This window comes from Maylandia zebra, linkage group LG8 (assembly GCF_041146795.1).
Source record: "Maylandia zebra isolate NMK-2024a linkage group LG8, Mzebra_GT3a, whole genome shotgun sequence".
In the NCBI taxonomy this organism is placed as follows: Eukaryota; Metazoa; Chordata; class Actinopteri; order Cichliformes; family Cichlidae; genus Maylandia; species Maylandia zebra.
Genome location: NC_135174.1, coordinates 12941384 through 12969306, shown reverse-complemented (window position 1 = coordinate 12969306; position 27923 = coordinate 12941384). Strand labels below are relative to the sequence as shown.

At 41.7% G+C, this 27923-nt stretch overlaps 1 protein-coding gene across 4 annotated transcripts; it reads right to left on the bottom strand.

Moving 5' to 3' along the window:
- Positions 1-29: 29 nt before the first annotated feature.
- Positions 30-27904, bottom strand: LOC101470842 (RAB11 family interacting protein 3 (class II)). 4 transcript variants are annotated; one of them, XM_004562483.4, is made up of 14 exons: positions 24999-27904; positions 18934-19027; positions 16255-16331; positions 12814-12986; positions 9214-9414; positions 7223-7360; positions 6372-6407; positions 6136-6229; positions 5716-5960; positions 5234-5315; positions 4374-4511; positions 4059-4214; positions 3799-3939; positions 30-3723 (listed from the first exon to the last, which is right to left on the bottom strand). In XM_004562483.4, the coding sequence occupies exons 1-14, from the start codon at positions 26592-26594 to the stop codon at positions 3610-3612; spliced, it is 3285 nt and encodes a 1094-aa protein (XP_004562540.2). In that variant the 5' UTR covers positions 26595-27904; the 3' UTR covers positions 30-3609. The 4 variants fall into 4 exon arrangements, with proteins under 4 accessions (XP_004562540.2, XP_004562542.1, XP_004562541.2 ...); XM_004562485.4 differs by having other exon boundaries at positions 27002-27897; XM_004562484.4 differs by lacking the exon at positions 7223-7360.
- Between the last annotated feature and the right edge of the window lie 19 nt (positions 27905-27923).

Sequence of the window (27923 nt, the reverse complement as noted above, 5' to 3'; positions counted from 1 at the left end):
GCGAACAAAATGAGCCAATACCACACAGATCATTTTATTCCTTTATTTTCTAATCTTACTTTCACCTTTACCTTTAAATTTTCTCTGTTTACAATGACTGAATTATAGCTCCCCAAGAACAATTAGGATTAGATCATTTTGGGGATCTCAGAAAAAAAAAAATACAGCTGTAACCAATACTGTTATAATTTATACATTTATCTTCGAAAATAGTTTTACAGTTTATTTTTTTCCTCTACAATATTCTCTTTTAATCTTCCCATGTCACATAATGGTAAGCCATGCACTACTCCAGTAGTGACGTTTGTGCCTTGAGCAAACTTTCTTTGGACACTGGAAGTGAGCGTGAGATGAAAGAAACAAAAACAAAAGAAATCCACAAAAAAAAAGGAGAAAAAAAAAGACAATTCATATTTACAGTTTAGATTTCATCATTATAATTTAACAAACTGACAGTCACGTGGTCAGTGCTTTCCCCAGGGCTCATGATCAGGTTAGTTTAGAGGAGTTTGAGACAGAGGCACAGTGTTTAGACTAGCAGGCCAGTTTCTTCTTCTTTCCTTTCCAAGCCGAAAGCGTGTTTTTATTTTTTACTAGAACAGGAGAAGTGTTAATAAAAGTGAATCCTAATGGATAACTTGATCCGTCAATGTTTAAATATGTCTTTGGTCATTTTTAAAAGGCAGGAGTAAAATGAAGAGAGATCTGGTTAAAGTGCAATCACCTTCAGCTCTGCTGAAAGAAAAGATTTTGTCAGCTCTGTGGCTTCACCGACTAATCAAACTGTCGCCAGTCATCAAACCGTCTGTCAGAAAGACAAAACACCAATCGAGTGTCATGTATCCCACTGTGCGCAGGTGTCGTCCTGTTTCTACATTATAGCATAATAATGGTTCAGTATTATAAAGAATCTGTCGTGGAAACCCCCCCCCCCAAAGAACCCCCAGAACCACAGAAAAGAAAAAAAAAAGAAAAAAAAAAGGAAAAAAAAAGGGCAGGAAGCTGAACATAGAGCCTGGATACGAGGTTTTGTGTGTCACATCGAGGTCTCAACCTACAGCTCTGCCGTCCGATGTTTCAGCGTATGATTCTTCAGTGAGAACAAGTCAAACAAGTAAAATATACATTAAGAAATCTGTGTTTCCATGCAGTACCTGACTCCATCTGGGAAGACGACATTAGAAAACTGCAGACTCAGCCGTATCTAAATCACAACACCCAAGAGGTCAGAGCAGCATCAGCACAATGGAAGAGAGCCCAGACCTCAACAGATCACCGCACTGAGCAGGTCACATTCAAGCTTTGTTTTGTGTTTGCTGACTGCCCCAAACATTATATAACTTTGCTTTAAACTCTCAGAATTCGGTAAATTCGCCCATAGATTCATTCACTGTGAATTAATCACCTCCCCTCATGAATTCAAAAATGTACAAATATATTTTCAGCAGAACAGATCACAGATCAGAGTGTAAGTCGAATAAATATCTGCATGTGATTTAAAATGAGAGAAAAGAGAAACCCAAACGATACTGTACACGCTACATGCTAGAGAAGAGTACAGGCAGCCGTCTCTCAGCATAAGACGAAAAGAAACGCTCTTATTTTTTTTTTCTCCTGACTATAAAAATACCTAGAATCTAGAATGAGTGTAGAAAAAACTTTACATGTACAAGTCATTTACATCCAAGGCCATTTTTCATGGAGTGGCAGGTGAAGAAGAGGAGCGGTGAGATAGACTTCAGAGGTGAACGTATGAAAAACAGGAATTCATTTTAGCGTGTGTGTGCGCGGAACGCCATGCTGTTTGGACAAAAATACCCCCCTCCCCCCAGTCTTCATGATACGAGTCCAACAAGATGCCTGGCATGTAAATCCAACTTAAACATCCACTTTCAGGTCAGAGGGGGAAAAAAATGTCCATGTGTTTGAAGATGGCTGCAGAGTACCGATGAGCACAGAATCAGTCCTTGTTCCTTCTTGCCGTCCTCAATTACAGCAATAAGGAGAAACGTTTTAAGCAGAGGAAATGGAGAGCAGCTTTTCTTTATCCTGTCCCTTCAACCCACCCATCAATGTCCACTTCATGGGCCAGCATTATTGCTACCAAGGTCTGCCACTTCTCCTCAATGTTATATGCAGATTAGGTCTGGCTGACAGTCAGCAGAAAGCTCATCTGAGCTCTCAATGACAAACTAATCTGAAGTCATGGCTGCAGGATTTTTTTCCTAAATAACTCAATTTGATGTAATTATATTAGAGCAATGTAACACCCTCCCCCAATACAGCATGAGTGGGATTCCTTCAGGAACAAATCCCACACTTGACAATCTTCATTTATGATTTCATCCCTTTACAATAAACATTTTTTTCTATTCCATCAACAAAAACAATATTTAAATCAAAATGTAGTGCAAAAGACAAAGTCTGGATTCTTCTCAGTTGTCATTTGTAAGCGTTTCAGTCACAACGACATTTCCACTGACAACAAATCGCTCGTGAAGGAAAAACAAAAACTGATAAGCTTCCCTGTCGCTTTCACTCAGCAAGAGAACGCAGAGGTCAGGTGGGCTGGACTTCACTGAAGCCAAACTACAGTTTCCACCATCACTCGCCAGCTTCCCTTCAAGTTCAGTTCAAGTGTCTGGAGAGTTAAAGTCAGTATACCCAGCCTATACTTTGTGCAATAAATGGGAGATATCTAAATGTTTGTGCCAGTGAGTGATGGGAAGCGTAGTGTTTCCAGCCCACCTGAAGACCTGCAGGACCCTGTTTCATTGTAAAAATAAATGATATAAAGCACACAGATCACTTGAAGGTTTCAAGAATGTTTTCCACTCCTAGTGTTGCCAAGCTTCTTCCAAAACCAGAGCAAAAAAGGGGAATGTTGAACACATCAAAAACACCCCCCCCCCCCCCCCCCCCTTGAGGCATTCCTTGTCTGCGACCCAGCAGAAGCTCCCTGGAAAAGACGGCTGAGCTCTGTTAAAGGAGAGAAGCGCGCGGTGCTACGAAGCACTGCAAACTTTTAAAATGTTAAGGACAGATTCTACTCGGCTCCTGAGCGGCGCTTCATACGGCTTTTGTTTAAAAACACGATTCAGCGCGGCTCAGATGATCTGAGCCATCATGCTGCCACCATCCCAGCAAGCCTTCGCTGACTGAACTGAGGCATGTGTAGCATAACTAATGAAGACTGATCACCTTTTACTTAAGGCCTTTAGGTACAACTGATCAGGTTTTAGCTCTAGCATCGTTTGGAAAAGGGGTTTCTACTTTGTAGGATATTTCCCTCTCACACACATTTACACATTCATTCACTCAAACGGGGAATCTTGGGTCCCTCTAGCCACCAACATGGACGTCATCAGAACCCAAGTGTTATCAGGAAGGCCGACACAGACGCTCACAAAAAGCACAGACTCGATGGGTACTTAACCAAAAATAAACTAGCTTATTTGTCAACGACAGCCATGAACTGTTTGTTAAATCCTCTCTGATGGGGGGAGTTGGGCGTTACTGTTTATTTTCTCCTTCCAGAATATTTTTATATCCTCTATTAGAAATATCTCCAATTTTCTTAATTGCAGTCCGTAGAGTCCCTCTGGCTGTTTATTTGACCTCGAGGATGGAGGGGTTGGACTCCATGATGGCCACGATGATTTTGTCAATATAGTCCTGGAGCCTGTAGTTGATCTCCTCCTGCTTGTGAATGGCCTCCATCAGCTGGAAACAGAGAGAAGCAGAAGTGAGGGAAAAGCCGACAGCGAATGCGGTTCACGACTTCTTTCCTCAACCTACCTCTGTGCGAGACACAGAGTTGATCTCTGCAGCCAGGGAGTCAGAGAAGGATGCAGACATCAAATTCTTTGCTCCTTGGATGCTCAGGTTGATAATCTGGCCGTTTAATTCGTCATTCTGCTCCTTAAGAGTACGGTTGTCCTGCAGAGATTAAGTCAGACATATCACACTGTGAATCCATGCAGCTGCTAAATTATTCCCCTCTCCATCTCAAAACCGCAAAGACAACAAAAACAGCAGAATGAGGATTCTTTTGGTACCTGTTTGAGTCGTTTTATTTCCTGCTCCAGCTCGGCTTCACGGGTGCGGGTCTGGTACTCCTGCAGCCCTGCTCCAGGTGAACGTCCTCTCTTTGCCTCAGCCTCCAATTTGTACAGCTGTAGGTGCTCAAGCTGTTTTCGCAGATCTTCAATCAGCTGTGGCACAAACAGATCAAGGATGTGAGGAAAAATCATGTTAATGACAAAAAACGAGATGATGTAAAATTTTAATATGATGGGATCTAGCTGTATTCTGTTTTTTATATTTTTGTGCTACGCATTTCAAACGGAGAAAAGAAACAAAACATGTCTGACCTCCTGCGTGGACTCCTTCTCCTTCTGGTTCTGGTGGCGCTCATGGCTCAGCTTGTCGGCCATCTTCCTGCGAGACTCTGTCTCCTCCATCAGCCTGTCGGCCATGGCTTCAGCCTCATCTTGCAGCTTCCGCTTCTCCTGGAGAAGGAAATAAAAAAAAAAATAAAGACGTGGGGAAGTGTTAGCAAGAAGAGACAAAAACAATTATAAAATGATTCCTTGCAAGTGTCACAGAAATGGCTTCTGCATAAAAGAGGTTAATGGTTCGTTCCAGCAGTTAAAATGTTTTTGCTTGTAAATTTCTGTGGAACATATTGTGAAGGTGTGTTTTATCTGGTGTATGAGATGATTTCGTCTTGGCACAAAGAACAATTTTTATGTTGCACCGCTATTATCACGAGGTTTGGGTGTGATGGCTGTGAGGCCTGTGTTTGATAATCACACAAAGGATTTTAGTGAGCCATCTGCAGAAGTCTGCTTTGTGTACTAGCTGTACAAGGTATTTGTTGTAAGTGTAATATTGTGCAAATTTGTAATGTATGGTGTTCTAATTATTTAATTTAGAATGCACAAGACTATAAGGTTATTCGTCTAGGACCTCTGAAGTGACAGGCGGCCACAAGGTAATTTTTGTTAAAGCACATGTGTTACTTTTAAGTGACTGAAATGCCTACAGCCTTTGTGTTTTATGTTTATAGTTTTCACGGCGTTCAATAAATAGAAGCAAAGCGCCCGTCTTGAGGAAGCCGTGCCTGTGTTGTCATTTCGGAGCTACAGTCCCTACAAGTGAATGCAAGGGAGATATTATGATAGGACCACAAAAGAGAAAAGACAAAGCAACGTGACAATGATGTCATCACCTCCTCTAGTCTCTCGATGTTTGCTCGAAGACAAGGAACGCAGGACCTCAGCTCACTGTTCTCCTCGTCCAGCTGCTGAAGCCTGAGGAACAAGCACAGATCTGTCAAAAGTACACACCAAAACCAAAAACTCCACAACAGCTCAGTTGATTAATATTTAACAATCTGACTGCACAAGGGGAAGAGAAAAAAAAAAAATAGCATCAGTGGAAGATTATTGCCATATGGTGGCAGTGCAGAGCCATGAGTCCTCCAATAAAAAAAAAACAACAACCTCTTCTCACAATGAGCAAGGCTGTTATAAAACACCATTAAATATAAACGACGCAAAAACCCATCTGTTGCAGGCACAAGGGATCAAAGTGCATTTATAATTATAATTACAAGCAGTAAATTAAATACAGTAAAAATCTATATTTTGATATTTCGTGGAGCCACAAAGGTGTAAAAACACCCATTTCCCCCCCTCGCAGTCTCCTCACCTCGCCTGCATGTTTTCGATCTCCAACCCTCTCTCTCTCTCCAGCTTGCTGAGGGCCTCCTTGTGACGCCGGGTTTCCTGCTGCAGTTCCTCGTCAGCTTGGAGCTCCTGCTCCTTAAGCTGCTCCTCAAAGGCATTGGCCCGATGCACCAGCTGAAGGTTCTCCTGGCGCAAGCGTGCGTGCTGCTCCCCTGAAGCCTCGGACTCCTTCTCCAGCTCTGCCACTCGGCGCTCAAGGAGGAGCACCTGGACAGTATACACATTTCACAGTTATTAAAAATTAAAAAAAAACACTTGTTTTGACTTATTAACAATTATACCGATCGATCTGGCTGCCAATAAATGTTTTCCTCCTTTCTTTCACAACAACTGTAACAGGTGAAAACTGTTGCAGCTCACTCGGCGTAACCACAACTGTCACCTTGTCTGTGATGTCGTTGTCAGCCAGCTCCAGGATGTCCCGCGTCAAGTCGCTCATGGTGTCCAGAGTCATTGAGCTGTTCTGGAGGAGGTGTCTGCATGTAAAGAGCAAAAACATCACTCCATCTTATCCACTCATATTTGATAAACAACTGCTTCCAAAAACAACCATTAATTACAATAATACTAGAAAAGGGAGCTGATATCTACAGAATACAGAGCTAAAGTTTGGCTTACCTCGCCACTTTCTTGCTGGATAGCCGCTTGCCAGCGCTGGATGGGGAGACAGAACAACAGGAAAAATGGTCAGGAAGAGAAAACGATGAAAAGGAAAGAGACACCGCAGCTTGGTATCCCTATCCAACCCCTCATCCCTCTGTCTACTAGCAGATCTACTAGCAAAACAAAACATGTTGATGAATAATAACTAAAGCTACAAGGGATTCACACACCACAGCACTCTGAACACCAACAAACCAGCATGTATCAATCGTACCCAACAGGTGCTGATGTAGGATCAAACAGATTAACACACACCATGTGAGTATTATAGAAACCTTTAAAATAAAATAGCAATTTCAGCACTTGGCAAAAATGAATTACATACTTGTGAATTTACAGTTTGTAAATAATCCAAGTTTGGGAATTACTGGGTGTCTGTAATATGGATCCGAGTAAGTCGGAATAAAAGCAGGATCCTTCACTTGACTAGCAGAAGGATTCAGTCAAAGTCAAATGAAGCATGAAGTCAATGATGTGAGGAACGAAAAGAAACTCAGACACCACTCAGCTGTGATTATTTCATACTGCTAATGTCTCAAATGAATGAAACGTGAAAATCAGACTATGATGCTTATTTTCAAATGAGCATTCTTTAAGACTCACAAATCATTTGTTAAGATGGCAACGATGGGGAAAAAGAAAATCAGCAATGTTATTCTATTAATATATACTACATGCTAACGCTGCTATCCATCATGCCAATGTCATGCAATCATCATGACAACATGCGTGACACTGCATCTAATCGGCACTGCACACACAGTCACACAGCTTATACCCAGAGGAGGTTGTGAATGACGTGTTACCTAGTCATCTCTAGGAAACTGAGGCGAGTGGAGAGGTCCTCGAGACGACTTATTTGTTTGTGACACTGGCTACAGAAAAAGTCCAGCGCCTCCTCCCTGAGGAAGCTCTGAAAGCAGCCAGGGGGAGAAGTGGGTGCACTGGAAAGAGGAAACAAGGAGGAAGAAAAGGAAAGGGAGGATGTGGTGAGTGCTGGACAAGTAAGGGGGTGAACACAGGTGGGAAGGGACACCACTGGTGTATCAGAGAAATCCACAGAAGAGTTTGAAAAGAGTGACAAGTGAAGGCTGCAGTGCTGAGAGGAGACGTGAGACAGACGGCAGTGTGGCTGTGACTCGTGCTCTGGATAGTGTAAGGAAACAAAACATCTCTTAGATAAAGACTGTGCTTATCTTTATTGAGTGATTAGACCCATTTCCATTAATTTGCCTGCCTGAATTTTATTTCCTTGCTGCTCTCTGCACATCACGTCTACCAGCTGCTGTTTATTCAGGGAGAGTCAGACCTGAATTACCTAATAAACTGGCACCCGTTTCGGTTCCTGGAGGCAGAGAGGCTGCGTTACACGACAGACTGAGAGTCACTCGATGGCCATATGCAGCATCATACTGAGCAATTTTATCCTGACAGCGTGTTAAACGATGCCCACAGCGATGTGTGTTTGTGCAGAACAGGACTAACCCGACAGAGTGTGCACATGTACTCAGTACGGTAATATGTAGATAAATGTGGGGGCGTGTGTGTGTGTAGGCAGCAGTGATACATGCGCCAACAATGAGCATGATTTGCTCAAAACACGGTGACGCATTCACACTGAGTGGGTGAAGCTTGTGGGATGCGGTTATTTTCTGTGTATGAGATTCGAGTCTATCCACTAAACAGATTTTTACTCAACTTGTATGGGAAAAGATGCACTTTCTGTTTAAAAATATTACATAAGTATATAAGCTCTAAAGAAATATTAACAAAAATCTAAGAATTATAATACATCTATAGTGATGTAGCCTTCCTCTAATGTTAACAAAGGCTTTACTAAAACAGCAGGAACTGAGGGAGGCTGTACTTGACGTCTTTAATAGTGATAACTGAAATGGTATTATTAGTGCCAATCCAGTTACCCCATCTTATTTCTGCATTGTCAGTAGGCTACAACAACTAGGCAGTTAGCTGTTAAGAGCTTCCTGGCAAGTCAAGTCACTGAAATATCACCCAAGCGGATATTACACATTATCCGGCTTAGAGTCTCTGATGAGAAAAAGAGGAGGGGGGAAGGGAACAAATGAGCGGGAAAAGGCTAAAACAGGAGCTTTATTCAACATAAAGGTGCAGAGCGTGAATACGTTTGTGTCTCGTGCCGTTTCTGTTTTTAAATGGGCACTTTACACAGCTGGAGCCTCTTAAAGACGTCTAAACTCAGTGCAACAAAAACATCCATCTTTGTCTGACCTGCACTAACAGATGCCACCTTTAAGACACACTGACTGAAAACACATTTAGTCCAAGGATACCAAGAAGCATCCAAAAGAGAAATAAATCCACATTTTCAGTTTTGTTACAACAAGCAGAGTTAAACCAGAATGAACTTTGTGTTCAGGCCATCTTATCTTTCCCTTGGCAAGAAAAGAAGGCAGACAGTGGTGGCAAGGATGTCTCCAGATATGTCTTATCAATGCTTGACCTCAGTGTCTTTGTTAAAAGAGAAACATTTTCTCTGAAGAATGTAAAGATACGCATCAGGGCCTGGACAGCACATCTGAGAATGTGACAGTCTCACACCTCTTATCAGGAAGGGCTGATAAAAATAAAGCCATGATTTCACAGCCTAAATTCTCATAGATTCATGTCGTTTAGAAATAACCTTTGTGCAGGTTACACTTATTAATGGCTTCTCAGATCTACAGACTTTGGGTTAAAATTTGAAATAACTTGCACTACAAATAACTTAAATTTCGGGAAGCCTGAGTTGAGTTGTGTAGGGAAGACAAGCTCATACCTGGGGGAGCGCAATGCTGAGCCATTGACTTGCTCAGGCGTCTGTGTGAGATGGGAGTCACCCTCTCCCTCGGGCCCTTCTGTGGTGCTCTCCAGCAGCAACTCTGAAGTGTTACTTTCCCCAAAGTCCTCAAAGTGCTCCTCCTCTCCACCAATGACCGTCACCAGGGAGTGGTTATGGAGCTCTGAGTTCAGGGAAAACCTGAAACACACAGTGGAAGAGTTGCTGAGCGTGCCCACAGGCGTAAACAACAACACTGTTAATGTCAAGTCCGAGTTAAAAAAGAAAAGAGGAAAAAAAAAAAAAAAAAAGTGCCAGGTTAAGACAGAAGTAACATCTGTCTGAGCATAAATAGCCACACTTCCATAAACTTAACAAACCTTAATCTCTAAAGCTCAGAATCTTGGATCTAACCAGATCAAAACAAGCACAATTAATCTTTCCCCGAGAAGAGCAACAGTCTGGACAAGTTCGATCGCTCGTCTTCAAAGGTAATCTGTTAATTCACATTAATCCCGAGGCCTGCTTTTGGCTGAAACAACATGTCTTGTACTCTGTTAATGCAAAACCTCAAGGGCAACACCTGAGACATGTGACTGGAGTCTTTGTGGTGTTTAATGTGGGTCAAGCTTACTGAAAAACCTGAGACTTTCACCCACATGACTGCTCTGGCTGTTGTGTGCAGCAAAACATAATTCAGGTGGAGGGCTGGTCTTAAGGACTTTATAGTAAATTTGAGTTACAAAACAAGATTTACTTTCATGTACCAGGAAAAGTTCAGAGAAGAGCTTTCCTGTAGTCCAGCAGGATGTTGGAGGTCTTAAATGTGCACAAACACACTCTTACAGGAAGAGGATGCCTAAATCAGCAGAAATCTCTGCTTTTTCAGCGCATTGTGACATGATTTGTTTTGCTTATTGTCTAATTCAAAGCCAACACTCCTAAGCACTCTTAAGTAGTAATAATTCAGTTTTAGCGAAAAAACACCAAAACAAAAACGCATCGAGCTGAACGGATTAAATTGAACAAAACCAATGTTATTGTTACTCACCCTTTATTCAGGCTCTTGCTACTTGGCCCCATATTGAGGTCCCTCGCACAGAGAGACGGTGACGAGAGAGAACGCATTTTTAAGCGCCCTCCGCTGCCCTGGCGTGAAAGCCTCGGAGCAACTGGAGTTAAAACCCCTGACAACCAGAGTGGAATCCTGAATTTTCACAGTTTACCTCAATCTAAAAACAAAAACCACCACTCTCCAGTGTGGAGAAAACAAATCCTGCGGAGCTGCAAGTTGCCAGCGCTACATGACGGATGCTGCTGCCGCAAAGACTTAAGGCCGTGTACTGGTAAAGGCTGACTGTGAGTGGCTTAATCAGATTTGAAGCTAAGCAATGACCAACAGACAGCCCTGCTGATTGTCCAAGGGCCAAATGTGTGTGGGGGACACAGGGGTAGGACAGAGAAGGGAGGAGGTGGCTAATCCTGTTAGATTCTTAATCCCCACTTCAGTGCATATACTCCTATCCTAAAATCTCTTTTGAATGCAGACTCGAGCTAGGGTTCGCTCAGCTAACCATGCTACATGGCAAAACCTCAGCTGACGTAGCGTCCACTTAGTTTCATTTCATCAGTAATGCTCACAGTAAGCCAAAGATTGTATTTGACAAGGAAGCTGTATTAAAAAAAAAAAAAAAACAAAAAAAAAAAACTTATATAGACAGTGTTGGACAGTAATAACATTTTAAATAGGACCTAATCTCCTTTCACAGGATTGATGATATCACTGGTATTACGGAAGGGTCCTTTTTTTTGGCAATTAATGCATTTCCAGTTTTTAGTAAGCAGGTGAGTAAATATAAACACTTTAAAATGTAACTTTGAGTCAGACTTAGAGGTGTGGGTGATGACTTGAGTAAATGGAGAGGCAGAATCAGATTAGCCTTGCAAAAAAAAAAAAAATAAAAAAAAAATGGGGGGAAACAACACAAAAAAAGAGCCAACTCAACACTTCCTGGAATTCAAGGTTCACACATGGAATGGGAAGTGCAAACACATCCATGTCAGGCAGTCCACTCCGATCCGTCACCAAGCCGGACAGACAGGTCACACAGTCAGCAGATGAAGCCACATAGCTGTGCACTTCCTCTCTCGTGTTTACCCTAAAAACTGTATCAACAAGAACGCTTGCATGCTGACATAAATCTCATCTGCCACAGCAACCGGCACTGTTATTTATGTGGGCCGTCATTTGAAGTGTCCGACTGTTTGAGACGACAAAAAAAAAATCTTACAGTCTTTAATTCGATTAAACGAGGACTACTGACGAAAATATTAATGTGAGAATCAGACACCAACCCTCACCTCCCGCTAGTCTGTAGATCTGGAATGCAGACTTTACTAATTTTGTCAACTGTGAGTGGGCTGCACTGGTGCTGAGATAACTGAACGCTTTACAGAGCACAACCTCAAATTTAACAGTAAAACCAATTAAAAGAAAGTCCAGAGCAAAACAATTAAACCCACATTCACCATGAATGGATTTTTAAAAAAAACAAAACAAAACAAAACAAAAAAAAAACTATTTTTGAAAACACACAATGACCAATTTTAGCAAAGAGAACTTTTAAAACAACTCACCTGCTGTTATTAGAAACAGCTTTACTAAATAACCAAAGAAGATGAGTAGATCTCAGCCTCTTTTCAGGTCAGTAAAAAGACTCCTTCACTCCGACCACCGTAGGTAAAGAATAGTAGAAGGGCTTTCTGTGTTCAAGGTTTCTTGTGCTTACACTGTGCAGATTCCAAGTTATCTCTGAATAAGCTTTCCGGTTCAGTCATACTAAAAACACTAACAGTGAATGTTCTCACTGATTATGAACCTTCGCCCCAAATACTCTATAGCATGTATGATTTCACTAAGAAAAATAAAAGTAAGAAAGAAAAAAGCTAAAGAACATTACTGATGTTCTGCCGGCGAAGTTTTGAGGCAATACTGAAGCTTAGAACAACAATTTGGCCAAAACAACAAAAGTCTTTATTACACAGAGTTACTAACTAACCTTTTGTCTCCTGTATGGATGAAACCATTTTTGAAATTTACCAGCACATAATTTAAGTGATAGCAGGTAAATCAACCACTGACATCTATACTTAGATATGAAATACAGGTGTCTCCATTAAGGACAACACAGTAACGCATGGATGACCTCAGGGGAACTGAAGGCATTAAGTTAGTCTATTGCCTCTCTTTAATCTGCCTGTCTGCTGACCCACATAGAACCCAAGTGATCCAGTGTCACACACGAAAGACCCATAAACCACATGATCTGTGTAAAAGGGCAGTGCAGGGCAGCTCCAGGGCTAACCCTCAGCTAGAGATTTAACACACATTTTTGGGGGCGATTTCTGTACCTAGGAGCCATTACAAACATGATTTCTGCATCTCATGACAAGTGGAATAAAGGGATGATGTATGACTCAAGACACTGAAGTTTACAATCCAATTTTCTCAGCCTTGAACAAACACACAAGTTCTTTTTTTTTTTTTTCCAGGAAATAAAGGCATAGCAGCCAACACTGACATGAAATTTATATACCAACCTGTTGCTGCCATCTTCAGGGTCGTGTAGCGTGGCCTCGATGCCGCTGTCCGTCTCCACATCCTCGTGCATCTCAGGAGGTACAAGGGCCCCCGTGTCCTCATCAGTGAAGGTCTCGCACTCACTGTAAGTGCTCTCGGAGCCCAGGTATGCACTGTCTGTCACCTCATTTTGCTGCAGTCACAAAAACAGAATAAGGTTGCATTACAGGAAAGCACTCAGGCGGTAAACTTCCACATCCATCACAATTTTAATAATTTACTGGAGTACTAGCTGGGCATATTTATGGGTGGAATTTAATATGCGCAAATATTATTTTAGTTGGCCGAATGTAAGTATTAACATCGAGCAAACACTGCCCCAATACAAAGTACTCACAGTGCTCTACACATTTCTTATGATTATGAATTTGAATGAGACTAACCACCATGGTGCTTTGGTTGTTTTGGGGAAGATAAATAAGATTGTCAGTTGTTGTTTATTTGACACACACACAAACTACAGCTGTCAACAAGGCAGTCATTTCAAAGATGAGCTAATCTTGAATATTCCTGTCTAGCCAGCAGGTACTGATGCCAATTAAAGCAGCGAGCAAATAAATCTCAGCACATAAACAGACTTCAGAGACTGCTTCTGATGGCAGTTCCAAGCAAAACCTGCTGCATCAACACCTCTAAGCAACATGTTCAAACAAAATGCTTTGCAAACAACAAATACCAACTGCTTAAAACTGATACACGCCAGAAAATAGACATCTGAAGTCATCAGCAACCAGAGACTCATCAGGTGTCAGAGCTGTGAAGCGATAATAAGGCAAAGGTGAGTCATGTTGGAAAATTTAACATACCAGTCTACATGGAGTATCAGAAGATGAGGGACCCTGAGGGGTATCCACCATGCCAAAAACCATTTTTCCTGCCCAGGCTCACTCACGGAAAAGCTGGCCTGCCATAAGAGCCCACTTATAACTCCTACTATTCCTTCCTCACCTTCACTCTCAGAGAGAGTGCAGAGAGCGTCAGGGAAGGGAAAAAAATAATAATACTGTTGCACACTGGGTGGTCAGAGGGGTGGAGACAGTGACAAAGTCCAAAGAGCAACAGAAGTCAGCAGCTGATTGAGCATTACAGCTAACAGCTCTGAGTGAAAATGCCACACAATCAGCTAACAGTTAAGATTAACAATTTAATCATTCCCGGCTCGCCCCTCAGAACTTCACTTAGTCCCACAGTGTTAACGTTTAAATGATCACGCCACGTTCTGCATGTCTAAGACTGTACAGCGAACGAGGTCTCCACGTTACAACCACCTAAATTAAACAGTCTGTGTGCAAACACTGAGGGGGCAGTGTTTAACAAAGTTTCAGCTCAACAACACCTGTCATTGTCCCTGTAAAGCAATTAAAGCTGAGGTGGAAATGTGAACATCAGCAAGGGCAGAAGTTATTTAATAAAGGAAAAATGTGGTGGACTGGGTGTTGCATTTCTCTCTCATGCCAGGCTCGAGCTGAACAGCCTCACCTTGCTTGTTTTGAAAGCAAACAGGGACAGAACAGCACGGCCATTGACAGAGAGCGAGAGCAAGGGGAACTTTTTCCTGCCGGAAACTCGAGGAAAAAAAAAAGAAGGCCACGGACACAGGTGTGGCGTCGCCTTCAAACATTCACAGAATAAACCCCCGGACTCTGCTTATGGGTTCCAAAAACTTGCAGCCAAAGCGGCTGGGATATTTTAAGTAGAAAAAATATTATAGATAATTGCATCAAGGATAAAAACAAGGAACCAAAGTCTAAAGAGAATAAAACAAAAACAGTTAACACTGCGTGGACTGCTACAGCTAGGGTATATTCACCTCGGTGATGATAATTTACAGTTACTTTCAAATAGCCGCATCTATTGGTAGTAATTAGTAGTAATTAGGTAGTAAGTAATTCAAATGGCTATTTTTTGGAAAATAATAAAAAGAAATCACCCATAAACATCCAAGGAATCAACAGATATGACAAGACAAAAACACTGAGAAATAATACAATTCATAACAGGCTTTGTCCCTGTTAAAAAAGTACTTTGAAGCTTGATAAGATTTCTGTTGGAAATCTATGTCATAACTAATGTAGCAACCAGAAACTCCTCTTATCCTTACACTGCAACCTTTTACTCAAGTTGTTCTGGTATACGTCGACCCGACGTGTAGTTGCATTTCTCAGGATGTGCACATCAGGTTTAGAGAAGGTTGTGGTGTGGGATTAAAATGCGGTTCTGGTTATGGCTTAAGTCACAGTGTAGACCTGATGCAGAAGTATGATTCCCATGCAAGTATGTCATCTACCCAGTTTATGTGCACTCATTTCCTTAAAGAATATAACAAGTTGCTTTCTTAACTACAACTAAAAGCTTTCCAACAAGTGTGAATCCATCTACTCACAGATGGCCAGACAATAAAACACTGCTCCCACCAGCAGTATCTCTTATCTTTTTCCCCCCTCTCTTTGCAAACATGTAGAGCCCTCTCGCTTCCTTCCCTTTGACTGGCTGGCATGTCTTGTCATCTATAGAGAAGTCTCACATCTACGAAAAGCAAGACCTCATCTGAAAATAAACCTTAAGCAACTCAGGTGAAAACCAAGCTTTCACATGTAAAGCCCTTACTGTGCAGAGCAACTTGTCAACCTAGTGGATTCATTTAATGCATTTAAATTTAGTTTGCAACAAGGCCATGACTGTAATTTTAAGCCTCAGCTGTCAATCAAGTGAAGCTCTATAACAGTTATTGTGCTCAAATTAGATTAGCCAAAATAAAAAGTACACAAAGATCAATTCTGTTTTTATTATTTATATCCTAGTATTTGTGAAGAATGCTTAAATATTTATTCAATCAGTCTCTCACATACGTGACTGCACTTCTACACAACATCAAGAGAGGGCGCCGATACCATGCATTGTAAAGCCACTAAAACAACAGTCGTCCTCCAGCACAGCTCGAGGCACACATAATAGCAGAAACCTTTCAATTCTGCAGAGGCCAGCAAAAATGATTGTTAAATATACAAGTTTCATACACCAGAGAAGACAGGAATTCTAGATATGCTGCCCACAACAGTAAAGAAAAAAAAAAGAAGAAAAAAAAAGTCCAGAGACATGAAAACAAGCTCACATTCCAGCTAATTCAATATTTGTCAAAGAATACTCAAAAGCCTCGCCTGCCAGATGCTATTTAGTGTCAGCCAAACCAGGGTGTTCAACCCGTGGAGCATTCATAGAGCAGTAATGATAGCTCTGCAAGCCACTCGGTGAATTACAGTGGGAAGAGTGAGAGTACACAGGGAGTTCAGCCTGCAAGCTTCACACTGTGCTGCTGCATGCACCACCAGGAACTGACAGCACAACAGCTGGACCGCATGCACAACTTGAGAGCGACTAAGCCTCCCTGTATGGCTCCTCACCTCATCGTACTCCTCTTGACAGCCGACAGCTCCATCCCCTGGACTGTAGTTTACACTGTATAGCTGTGGCTCCGGGCCTGCAGATGTGACAGGAGGAAGACAGGTTTAATGTGTACAGAACAAACAAAGCCAAACAGAAAAGAAGGCTCAACAAACACGAGACTGGTCTGCACAGTACAATGTCCATGAGAAAGCAGAGAGCCAGGATGCAGGATTATGTCTCTGCAGGTGAATGAAACAACTGAAGGAAAATACAATTAAAGAAAAAAAAAAAAAAAAAAAAAAAAAAAAAAAAAGACACCTGCAAGTGTGCAGGTAAATTATCACCAATGGATTCAGGTGTTTATGTAAATGTTGTGCACAATTTGGGATTAAAATTGAAGAGCCTGTCAGCTTTTGTTTCCCCTTACATGCACAGCACAATAACAAAACTGCATTTATTTAATCTATTCGTGCCTTACTTTGGTTCTATTAAAATGTCAGTCTTCGGTTTACATTAACATTTCTCTATTTTTTTTTTTTATAAATAAACCATGAAACCTGCTTCTCCCTACAGTGGTAAAAAGAACAAACCTCCATTTAATTAAATTATTAGCCTCAATTTGCAAATGAGTAAAGGTGTCACCGTTAACAAAGATTCATTTTAAATGTTGACTTTTAGAGGGGGGAGAAAAACAGACTTAAGCATTTTAATCAGCACATTTCAGAGTCTACACCTGAGCTGCCCTACTTGTATATTTACAGTCAGCAATCTAAGAGTGATTTGACAGCAAACATTATGTAACTTTTACAGACGTTTGAGGGGCTACAGAATGTCAAGCGACTGGTACAATAAAACTGTAAAAAGGGCAACAAGCAACCATATCCACTTTATATTTGTCAATAAAACCCTCCACTGAAAGCACCAACAGTGCAACCTGAGACGGACCAACGACAGTCCCATCAGCCATTGCGGCTCCGTATCTAGTAAACAGAGGAATGAATAGCACCCTGCTGGGAGAACAGAACACAAACAGTGTCCTGGCAGTAGACCCAAGGGTTTTTATGCAACCCTTTGCTCTTGGAGACTCAGACATTGTGGGCTATTGAAGCGAAAGGAGTGCACAAAGAATGGGCCTGAGAAGCAGGCTGCCCACCTGTAGTCTCTTGGCATCATGTAAAAATTTCAGAGCACAAATATTTCTAGGCAATGTTTTGTTGTTCCAGACATGCCACAGCCACTATGGGATACAAGGCATTTCCATAGCCTGCAGACTTCCCTTTATTAAAAAGGTACAATTTTCCGTGAGGAGTGATCCAAAAATGGAAACAAAAGAAGAAAGTTGAGTGAAGCTTATGATGAACGTATACGCCAGGCTGGGACCCGAGGGAGCAGATTTTGGCCTCCGTTTACAACAAGAGGAGGTCACTGCTGGGGTAATGAATACGACATGGATGCAGTGGCTCTAAATAGGAATAGTTTAGCTGAAAAGTGACAAGCACACTGTGATTTTGTTAGCAGTGTGTGAGCAACTTGGGAAGTTAGATCTTCACACACCAATGAGAAACTTTCTCCTAGGAGGAAAAAACTGATTCATTAACCACAGAGCTAGACGCACCTAAAGTAATGGAGAGGCAGTAAGGGAAACACAGGACAATACTAGTGGCCAGTTTCAACAATATCATCCTTGTTCCTTGAATACGGTATGTGCACTAATCAAACAAAAACACCAAAACAAACCAGAACGACTCTGCTCAAATGACAGGAGCACAAAAACTGCCTATTAAACCAGTTACTTGAGACTGCTTGAGCAGTGAAATAAGAGCATCTAGTAAGAAAATGTACACAAAAGCAGAGTTTACGTTGAGATATTTATCCTTGGATGCAAATATAGGCAGTATCTGTCCTTTCTTTGTGTTTTCATCACTGTACTCTGCATCAACAGTAGTGACTAGTGGGAGAAAAATATAGTGGGGAAAACTGAGAGGACAGGGCAGAGAGAGAAGACTGTAAATAATTAAGATGAACAGGACGCTCTGCCCAAACCTCATCTCTCCCTCTGCCAATCCCGCTCTGAAACCTCACCAGTCAGCCCATGTGTCTGTGCATCTAACACTTTCCAGTGCATGACTTATTAATGGTTTGAGAAACTGGATATATGCAACCTAGAAAGCCTTGGGAATGAGTTCTTCAAATCAATAGTCCGGGCAGATTGAGGCATCAGTTTCACTGCTGCAATGACATCACCACACACCCAGCACTCTCTCTTTGAACTAATGTCCACTTTTGAGCAAATGTGAACGTTAATTCAATATTTGGATAAGATTTGATTTTGATGTTATAACAAACCCACAAAAAGGATTAGGAGTTGTGTCTGATCTGAATGAGAAACTCAGGATGCAACATGCCATCTCTAATGATGTGTGCTCAGGTATGAAGCAGGGTTTTTTTTAATGCTTGAATAATTCATAGATTATTGTTAAGTGGCTTCACACATACACACAAAATAAAGGTCAGACTGGACTGAAATGGACAAGTCTGGCTCTTTGGAAACAAAATGTAAAGAAATTGGGGCAAGGGGTAGCTCAAGAGATTTTTTGTACAAGTGTCTGAAACAAGCAGACGTAGTGGGTCCACAAAAAGAGGGTACTAAGGAACAAGTTTACAAGGAAAACAAAAGGAGATGCACGATGACTCACCTCCATTGCTAATGGCAGAGATTCCACGGTGGAAATCTTCAAAGCTGATGACACCGAGCCCACTTGGATCCAAAAACTTTGTCAGATCCTTCACCTAAAGAGGGACACAAACAAGAAAGATTTCACTACACTGACATCATAAAAGCTCCCTTTCATAAACCTACCATATGTTCAGCATGGATGCTTCAGGGAGATGTAATGACTGACATAAGGGGAAGTTTTCCACAAAGAACGACAAACTACTTAGCTGCAATGTTTGCATACTGACTTCAGTGGGGGGGAGGAGAAGCACACTGCATTCAAAATTGCTTTGGGCTTCATAAAACTGTTAAGAAGTCATACTCAGGATCATTCAACTCATTTGACAGTTTAACTGCACAATTACACAAGCTCCATTTTTGATTACAGGAGCAGAAAGTCACCAATAAAACACTTTAGAGCTTGAGAAGAAAAATCAACTTTTGCAGATGTAAAGAGTTTCACTTTATTGAATTCTGGACAAGTTTATAAGGATGTTAGCTTTATAGCTTTTTTTTTTTTTTAATAAATCTTTTTAATTTACCAAGAGGGCTTGTTTGGATAGGTTATCTGGCTTCCAGAGATTTAACTTGGGAACTAGCTATCAGCAAAAGTACCTCACCCTCTGAGCATAAAATGTCACACATGGGGGAAAAAAAGACTAACACATGATTGCAGCATACTTTCAAGCATGTAACAGAATTAGAGCAGCTGGGTGGGAGCACCAGCGACGTGAGGTTTCTGTGGTTTGGGATCACTTCTTCTCTGAGAACGTCAGCACAGTGTGAACATGTTAACGGGATTGCTGTTCTGTGCGTGGCGTCTCTGGAACACTTTTTATATCAGTTACACATAAAAATAACTTGATCTTCTTAGCAATACTGAGCTCCTACTCAAGAGGCTGAGAAGGTTGAAACTACTCAAACTGACTCTGTCAAGCCTGTGGCTTATGATCTGGGTTTGATTAATTAAATCCAGCTGTACTGGGTGAGAGAAGGGGAGTGAGTGGTATCGCTAAATAAGATTTCATGCAGCAATGTTGAGTTCAAGCATCCAGCTCATCCAGCAAGCTTGTCTGCAATGGTGAACCCTTTTTCTTACAGCAGATTTGATACGCTCACCATTTTCTAGGTTTAAAAAGAGCACAGATGAAGACAGTTTTTTGTATTGAACCCTAGCAACTAGGAATCATTAGGTTTTCCCCCCTTACATTTTTTTTTTTTAAATAAAGTTTTGGGGGTTTTTTGGTTTTGTTTAATCATCCGTGCCTCTTTGGTTCTCATGCACTAAAACGTTATTGGACAATAACAACAAAAAAAACAGAAGGATAGATTACCAACTAAATGCTCTGTTCAAACAAGACAAACATGCAAAGGGTACTACAGCTCGCTTCTAAAATAAACAAAAACTACATCCAGCAAAAAAATACTGGGTATAGCTAGCATAACACATGTGTGCTACAACTATGCAGTCACATGAAAGCAGGGCCAATCCTCACTAAATACAGCAAAGTATTTTTTGTCAGAAATGTTGATCAATAGTAGGACCCCAAGGGCCGAAGCATAAGTGCGAAAAACTGCCGTTCCTTAAATGACCAAAAGTCAATCCACACAGACTCTCTTCACTGCACCCTGCACAGTTAATGAATACAGCTTGCTAACCACGACTGCTAGAGATAGCTGATAGCTTAGCAACCTTTCATCCATATATAGTAACGTCTATGCGCTACAACAGCTAAAATGCTAACATTGACACTTCAAAATGTAGAATCCAAAACCTCAGGCACAGTGGCTTTGTGCATTTAAAAAAAACAAAACAACATGGACAAAGTACCTACAATGCATGAGATTAACTTTCCCATCTCTACAGCATAAATAACCAGCCTGCTGCTTTTAGGTTCCATAGGTTATTACTCCTTTCATAAGGGTGAACTTGTTTAATAACTTCATCCATTTACATTGTATCCATTTACACATTTTACAGTAGTGACTGCTTTAACTGACAGAAAGGCTGTAGGTTGTAATGCCCGCTGGTTGTTCTAACAGACCATGCAAAAATACTCCTTTGATGGTAGAAATTCTAGCATTTTATTTGCATGCTATCGGGCTTAAATTAGAAGTTATCTGAATCACCTGATAAATTGACACTCTACACACTCTCGAACACTTCTAACTAAACAAAACCAAGACGGTGACAGGTGTAGTGTAAAAACTGGGGCTTCAAAACACAACCACAAAACAGCAAGTGATTTCATGTATGCAAGTCCACGGAAGAAGAAAAACAAAGTGTGCTTTAGGTCAGCGTAAGGTGTTTTACTGAAGCTTTTTCCACATCCCAACATCACAGAACATCACAGCTCAGAGGAAACGCTTTTATTCCACACAGCTCTTCACAAACACCTCTTTCTGGGCAAGGCGAGAAAACTGAGGTGTGAGCGGGGAGTTAACGAGCATCAGTGGTTTCAGTGACGTTTTTGTGCACGTCTGATATAAAAAGCAAAGAACAGCTTTTGGGTATCGTTTCTGTGGCATTAGAAAAAAAAAAAATGCACCACTGAGCCGAGTAGGATACGCTACTGTAAAAACCTCCAGTGCCAAAGCTCCCAGATCAGTTTTAAGCTACTATCCTGTGGAAAGTGTCCATGGCCTACATTTCAGCTGTACAGCAGTGCCAGGCCCCTCAGGTCTTGTTAGTGGAGCCTGCTGGCTATTCCTAGGTCTAACCTAAAAACTGAAAGGTGAATGTGATTTCATTTTTGCATCAACCTATTAACCGGGCAAAGAAATCAGATTATCCTCTTTTAAGACTCACATAACTTTTATCATTGTCCTTGTTTTGACTGTTGCTGTTCTCTATATGACCTGTTTTTCTATTTTAAGCCTGATACAATAACATATTAAACAATAACATAGTTTATTTACATGGAACAAGTATTTCATACAACTTGATAAATCTATTTAATACAAAATCTCTGAAAAGTAATTTCTTTAAACACTTATTTTCCAGAAAGATTTTATATTAAATAGATTTAAGCACTTTTCATGTTTATTTGTGTCTGTGTTAATCCTTTCTTCCATTTCTAAAAGGTAACTTACATTTTTAGCTTTTACAGTGTCTTTTTTTAGACAGATGTACAGCCCTGAGACCTAGAGGAAAGACTGAGATAAAAAGTCAGATGCAGCTCAACGGTTCCACTGCTCAGCGGAGCAAAGCACTGTGGTTTTTCGCTTTCCTCCATTTGTGTCTAATCAGTGCCGGGGCACGCCTGACCGCCTCCACACAGACCACTTTTGTGCATAACCCCGATGAGAAGAATACCCTTTGGTGAGAGTGTTTCCTAAAGGGCATTTCGCAATAGTCAGTTGCCAAACGAAACTTTGATAGCCATAATCATAAGTTTGGCAGGTTCGGATGAAAATAAATAAGTAGTCTTTGTAAATAAAACACAGATGAAAACAAAAGGGAACTAAAGAGAGGGGATGTTTCAGGGCTTGGGGCATTCCACTGAGGATTAGAGGGGTGGTGCATAACAGCAGTGGGAGGGAGGCTGACCAAAGTAGGTTTGGTGATGTCGACTCAGAAGAGAGTCCCAAACTCAATGAAGTTCAGTGTGGCTTTTGTGTAGAATCAGGGTCAAAACCAGAGAGTGAGTGGGAGTTAGAAAGTCTTTTCAATAGCGCCATACTAAGACCTGCCAGACAGGACATTTATTTTTAATTTTTTTAAATAGTCAAAAAGGTTTCATAGAGTGGATTCACTACTGCAGAGAGACATTTGGTGCTCAGTGTTTCCCTGCCATGTTATTCGCAATACACTACATTTGTGTGCGGTTATAGTCGGTATCACATCCTGGAATAATTCTAGAGGAAACATTTGCATGCTTAGCATACGAACGCCATCTGAACATTCATGCAAATGTCTTATGAATACCTTCCTGGTGTTTATCAGGTGTTGGGGGTATTTGCAAAGAGAAACCCAAGTTACAGTCCTAGCTGCCAGCTAAACTATGACATAACAAACATGACACGATGAGCTTATCATAAATTCTCAATGGGCATTTTTTTATGGATCTGTATTACTTTTTGCCTTGTGGTTTTTGAACCAACATATTTAAACACTTGTGTTACCACCAAGGCCCAGGTCATAATTTCCCCATTTGGACTCGGTCAGGCATAGAGCTTATTCAAACTGCTTTTATCTCCAGATAGCTGAAATACAATGACATATCAGGGAAAGGCTTAGTCAAATATCAAAAGCACATTTATATGTGGTTCGCACTGATATGGGAGGAGAAAAACACTTTCAACACTCAGCAAAGAAACAATTATAAAGTGAATATGTTTGCCCTGTTGAAGCAGAGCTGACTTTTCTACAGATCCTTGTGTGAGCTACTGAATGATGAACTCACCTAAAGGTAACATGCTTAAAACATTCCACAAATTCTATAGATAAGTCTGTCTGCTGACTGCTCGACAACTGCAAATGAAAAAAAATAAGGTTAGAAATAACAAGCGCGCCTAAACGTTTGTCTCCTTGGTCTCAGGAAAGGACAGAAATCTGAGAGGAGCCTCCTCTGAGGGCACATTTAGCTCATGGAGCTCTTGCAAACCAGATATTGGATAGCTAACACAATGAAAAACAAACAAACAAACAAACAAGTAAGCCACCTGCACAATCTGGATAGCACCTTTTGGCAGGAAATAACAGTCAAACAGACCACACCTCTGGGAAAAAAAAATAACTCTCAGTGTCATAGATGTGTCAACTTTAGCACTCTCTCAATCAGCAGGTGCAACTTATTTTAATTACACCAAACATGAGACGTTGTGCTCCTGTGTCACTCGAAACAAGGTCATCGGCAGCTGGTGAACTGCACGCAAAGCACGAAGTCCCTCCGACTCAGGAAAATACATTTAATTCTTAATCCTTCACAATTCCCTGCCTGGAGAGCTGCAGATGCCTATGGCTAGACACGGGACAGAGCAGCAGCAATAGAGGTGCTTTGAACTGAGAAAGAAGAGATTAAAAAGCATTAGTGAGCACGCATTACGTTTTGTGTGTGTGTGTGTGAGTGAGTGTGTGTGTACCAAAGGTTCACAGTGTTAAAAACAAGCTGGTTAAAGTAGCGGAAATTAACTTATTGCCCAAATTTTTTGACCTACATCTTTTGAGCTGGCTAGTTTCATGCTGATATATACATATCAAAAACTGCTAAAGAAGATCATGTTAAAATTCTAATATTAATGTATACTCACTTAGGTACCCCTGACAGACAGGCCTATTTTTGTGGAAATAAAACTGAATACCTGATGTAAAGGGGAAGATAACATCAAACCAGTGAGGCTAATGGGTACAGAGACACACAGCAGCTATACCACAAGGGGTAATCCCCTAGCCACAGAGTGTACAAATGAAGAAGTGAGCATTCTGTCATTTGACATATGGAGTTTCAGGCCTGACATAACTCATTACAGACAGCATGTTTAACAGATTTATCAGAGAGAAAAACAAGTCCTGGCCTTTCAACACTCACTGAAGATAGATGACAAACTAATCCAGGCATGGTTTTCATAATAAGTTGCACTTTCAGTATTGTCTGTTACACTAAGCATTGGAAACTGCAGAGAAACATACCAGCACCTCAGCAGGGGTTAAGTTACCACTCCATTACGTGACACTGTAACATCACCTGAGCCAACTTTCATGTCTGTATGAAGGTTTTAAACATTCACCCAAAAACCTATCAGATAAATGACCACATTTTGACAGTTGACTTGTTTTATCTGAAATAAATCTGGATCATACACATTCTAAAACACAGACATGAGACGTAGATGGATTTTAGTTTATTTAATTACCAGTGTTTTACAGGAAGCACTCCAAGTTCCTGCTAAAAATCAATACTAAAGATTTTACACATATGGAGCAGTTTATTGTGTTACACTGAATCTTACCCAACATACGGTACAAAGAAGCTGCCTGCTCAAAAATGGCAAGACTAAAAAAAAAAAAATTAAAAAAAAAAACCAAAAAACCAAGCTTCTCACCTGATCGGCCCCATAGGCAGTGGCGAACTCCATGAACTCCTCAATGCGGACGAAGCCATCACCATCTTGGTCTAAAGCATCGAACACAGCTTTCAGAGGGGAGACTTCTTCCTCCCCTGCACTCACAGCTGAGACCATCGGCAGTGAGTCATCTACCACCATGTTGGAGAGGGAGACCGTCTCCACGGCCTGCTCACTAGTCCACTCAGGCTCAGAAGAAGTTGTATTTAAATCCTGAACTGAAAAATCAAAAGAGGCCACTTCATCACAGCCTGAACCCTGGAGCTGTGTAGAGTCGGCCGGCCTCTCCTCAGCTGCTGGACTGTTTTCATTCCGCACTCCCTCCTGGGGTTTCAAGTCCCAAGATTCGTCATCGTGGACCTCTTCAACAGTCAAGCACGGATCCAAAGCCATTGCCTCATTTCCCTGATTTTTGACTTCAGAACAGATGTTGTCTTCCATCAAATCCTTAGGCGTGTTTTCCACAGAGGAACTCTGACTGCTGAGATCACCCTGGATGAGGGCATCTTCAACCAGAGGCAGTGTCAGTGATGAAGGTTCGTTTAATAAACCCAGAGCAAGCAGGTCGTTCTCACCTTGTTGCTCCAAAGTAAGATTCCTAATAACAGCAGCTTCTTCATGTACCACTTCTGACTCCTCTGATGATACATCTAATGGAGTTCCTGTGTAGATAACAGAGGCAGCACTGGCAGGCCACAGGCTTAGGCTGCTGTCAAAATCTGGAACGTCTAAATCCAACAAAGGCACAGAGCCTTCAAAACACTCCAGCGGTGTGCTGTGTGTGTTATGAAGGAGGCAGTTCTCAGGTAAACCTTGTAGGGTAGCGCTACTGGTTACAGGTAGATCGGTCACTTGATCAGGGAATAAACCTTTGTCTCCAATTTCAGGTGACAAAGTCTCCCTGCTCTGTAAGGGAGGGAGGTCGACCTGCTCCTTACATGGCACCTTTACCAGCTCCTCACTGACACCCTGTGGGTTTAACTCGCCTGAAGACTCTGAGTTGGGAGCAGGATGTTCATTGGAGAGATCTACTAGCAAAAATGGATCCCCTGTATCGGTCTTCACTGGAGATGATGGCACGCTGAGGGTTATTAGCGCAACCCGACTACTGAGGACTTCTAAGTCCTCCAGAGGGGAATCCCGTTTAAGAGTCAGCTCCTTTTGAGCAGAGTTTTTTCCAATCACATCAGCGAAGTTGGGAGAAAATAGCCAGGACAATGTGCAGTCACTAATTTCATCAAGTCCCTCTGTTTTTTCTGTGCAAGACAAATCCTTAATGTGAGTACTGTGGAGAAAAGTTTGGGAGATAGTGGTGTGATCTCCCTCAAACTGCAAATCTCCAAAAGAAAGATTTGAGACATTCAGGTGGTTGTCCACTAAATCCTTTTCCTTCTGAGTCTGTTGGGATATGTTGTTCTGGTCGCCATTCCTGAAGTCCAAACCCGTCTGTTCACTCTTGTTTTGACAGGGCACACCTGCATTGTCTGAATCCAGTGTCTCAAATCCAAGAGGAAATGGCTGCTCTGGCTCCCACTGCGTGTGCCCCAAAGGGCCAGACACAACTGTCGGCTCCATTTATGCTGGCTGTTCACCTTTGGAAACCTATGAAAGCTGCTGATTTGTATCTATTTATTTTTATCTCACTACTGTCAAGATCCAATCCTTCAATTTTAATGCCATGCTTCTATATGGCACAGCACATCTCTAGTGAAATTGTGAGTCAAGTGTGGAGAGCCCCCACAAGCGCTCTCCACCGCTATCATTTAAAAGATGCTATCAGATATTGTGATTTTACGAAGTACAAACTACAATAGTTTTAAGAAGATATGCAGGTTTAGAAAAAACGCCTAAGACTCTATTTCTGACTTTTAATTCAGTGGTTGCCCCCCACATCTCGAGAACAGCATTACCTAAATCTAGAAATCATACTGATTTCCTGGCCATACTGAATATGGTGCTGATGGAAATGCGTCTGGACTCTCTATATCCCTTTCTGCCATGACAGGTCCGCTCCTGGTAGTTGTCAGATGTTCCAGCTTCAGCATGCTTCACTTGCGGCCTGAAAGTTGCTCAATAACGTCTCGAAACTGAACCGACAAGCACACGACTTTACAGCATCTCTGACAGCGAGGTGATATGAAACACTAGAGTTACGAATTAACGCGTTAGGTCAAGAGTGTTTGTCAACATTAGCCTTATTAGCCGATTATCTAATCTTATCAATCGCCTCGGAGGGAAGCGACGTAAGCAGCGTTACTCGAAGCTGAATTAACACCAAGCTGTAAAACGTTAACGCCAAATCTGTTGTTGCAAAGCGGCTTCCCACATGTGTCACCGACCGTCTTTCCTTCGAATGAATTTAAGCCAGCAACTACCGTTAACTCCTCCTTCGAGCATCCCACTTCTCCCGTGCCATTGGTCGGGGAAGCTGCTAACAGGCTTGCTAACGAAATTAGCCTATTAGCTGGCTAACACACCAAAAAAACCCTCAAGCTTAACTTTCGTCCTCTCTTGATAAAACAATACCAAAATGCTAGCTTCGGGGTTCAAAGGGTAATTACGTGAAGTATCGTCCTCTTCGCAGTAAAATATCACTGCCTAATTTTGATGCCGTTTTCCAGCGGCGGTCCACCTGTGTCCCTCAGAAGCCAGGCCAGACGAGTGACGAGACGAAACCGTTTTCTTTCCCTCATCAAATCCCTCCGCTGTCCTCAAAAGCACACCTGCGCTAGCGTCCCCCGCTGATGACCACAGTGAAACCAACAGGGTGTCAAATGAGGCCAAGAAACTCCATCGTTTTGGCAGTCAGACCATCGATGTTGATTACAGACGCCGAAAGCTCTCGCATCAGCATCAGCAGTGTCCCATCCTCCTCCTCCAGCCGCATACACACCACTGACGTTT

What these genes read in the sequence shown, in the direction of transcription:
- LOC101470842 (XM_004562483.4), bottom strand. Translation starts at nt 26,594, where the DNA reads ATGGAGCCGACAGTTGTGTCTGGCCCTTTGGGGCACACGCAGTGGGAG. An exon ending in CTGCCTATGGGGCCGATCAG is followed by an intron (nt 19,028 to 24,998) that starts GTGAGAAGCTTG and finishes GTCCCTCTTTAG; the next exon opens with GTGAAGGATCTGACAAAGTT. An exon ending in ACAACGACATCACAGACAAG is followed by an intron (nt 5,961 to 6,135) that starts GTGACAGTTGTG and finishes TATACTGTCCAG; the next exon opens with GTGCTCCTCCTTGAGCGCCG.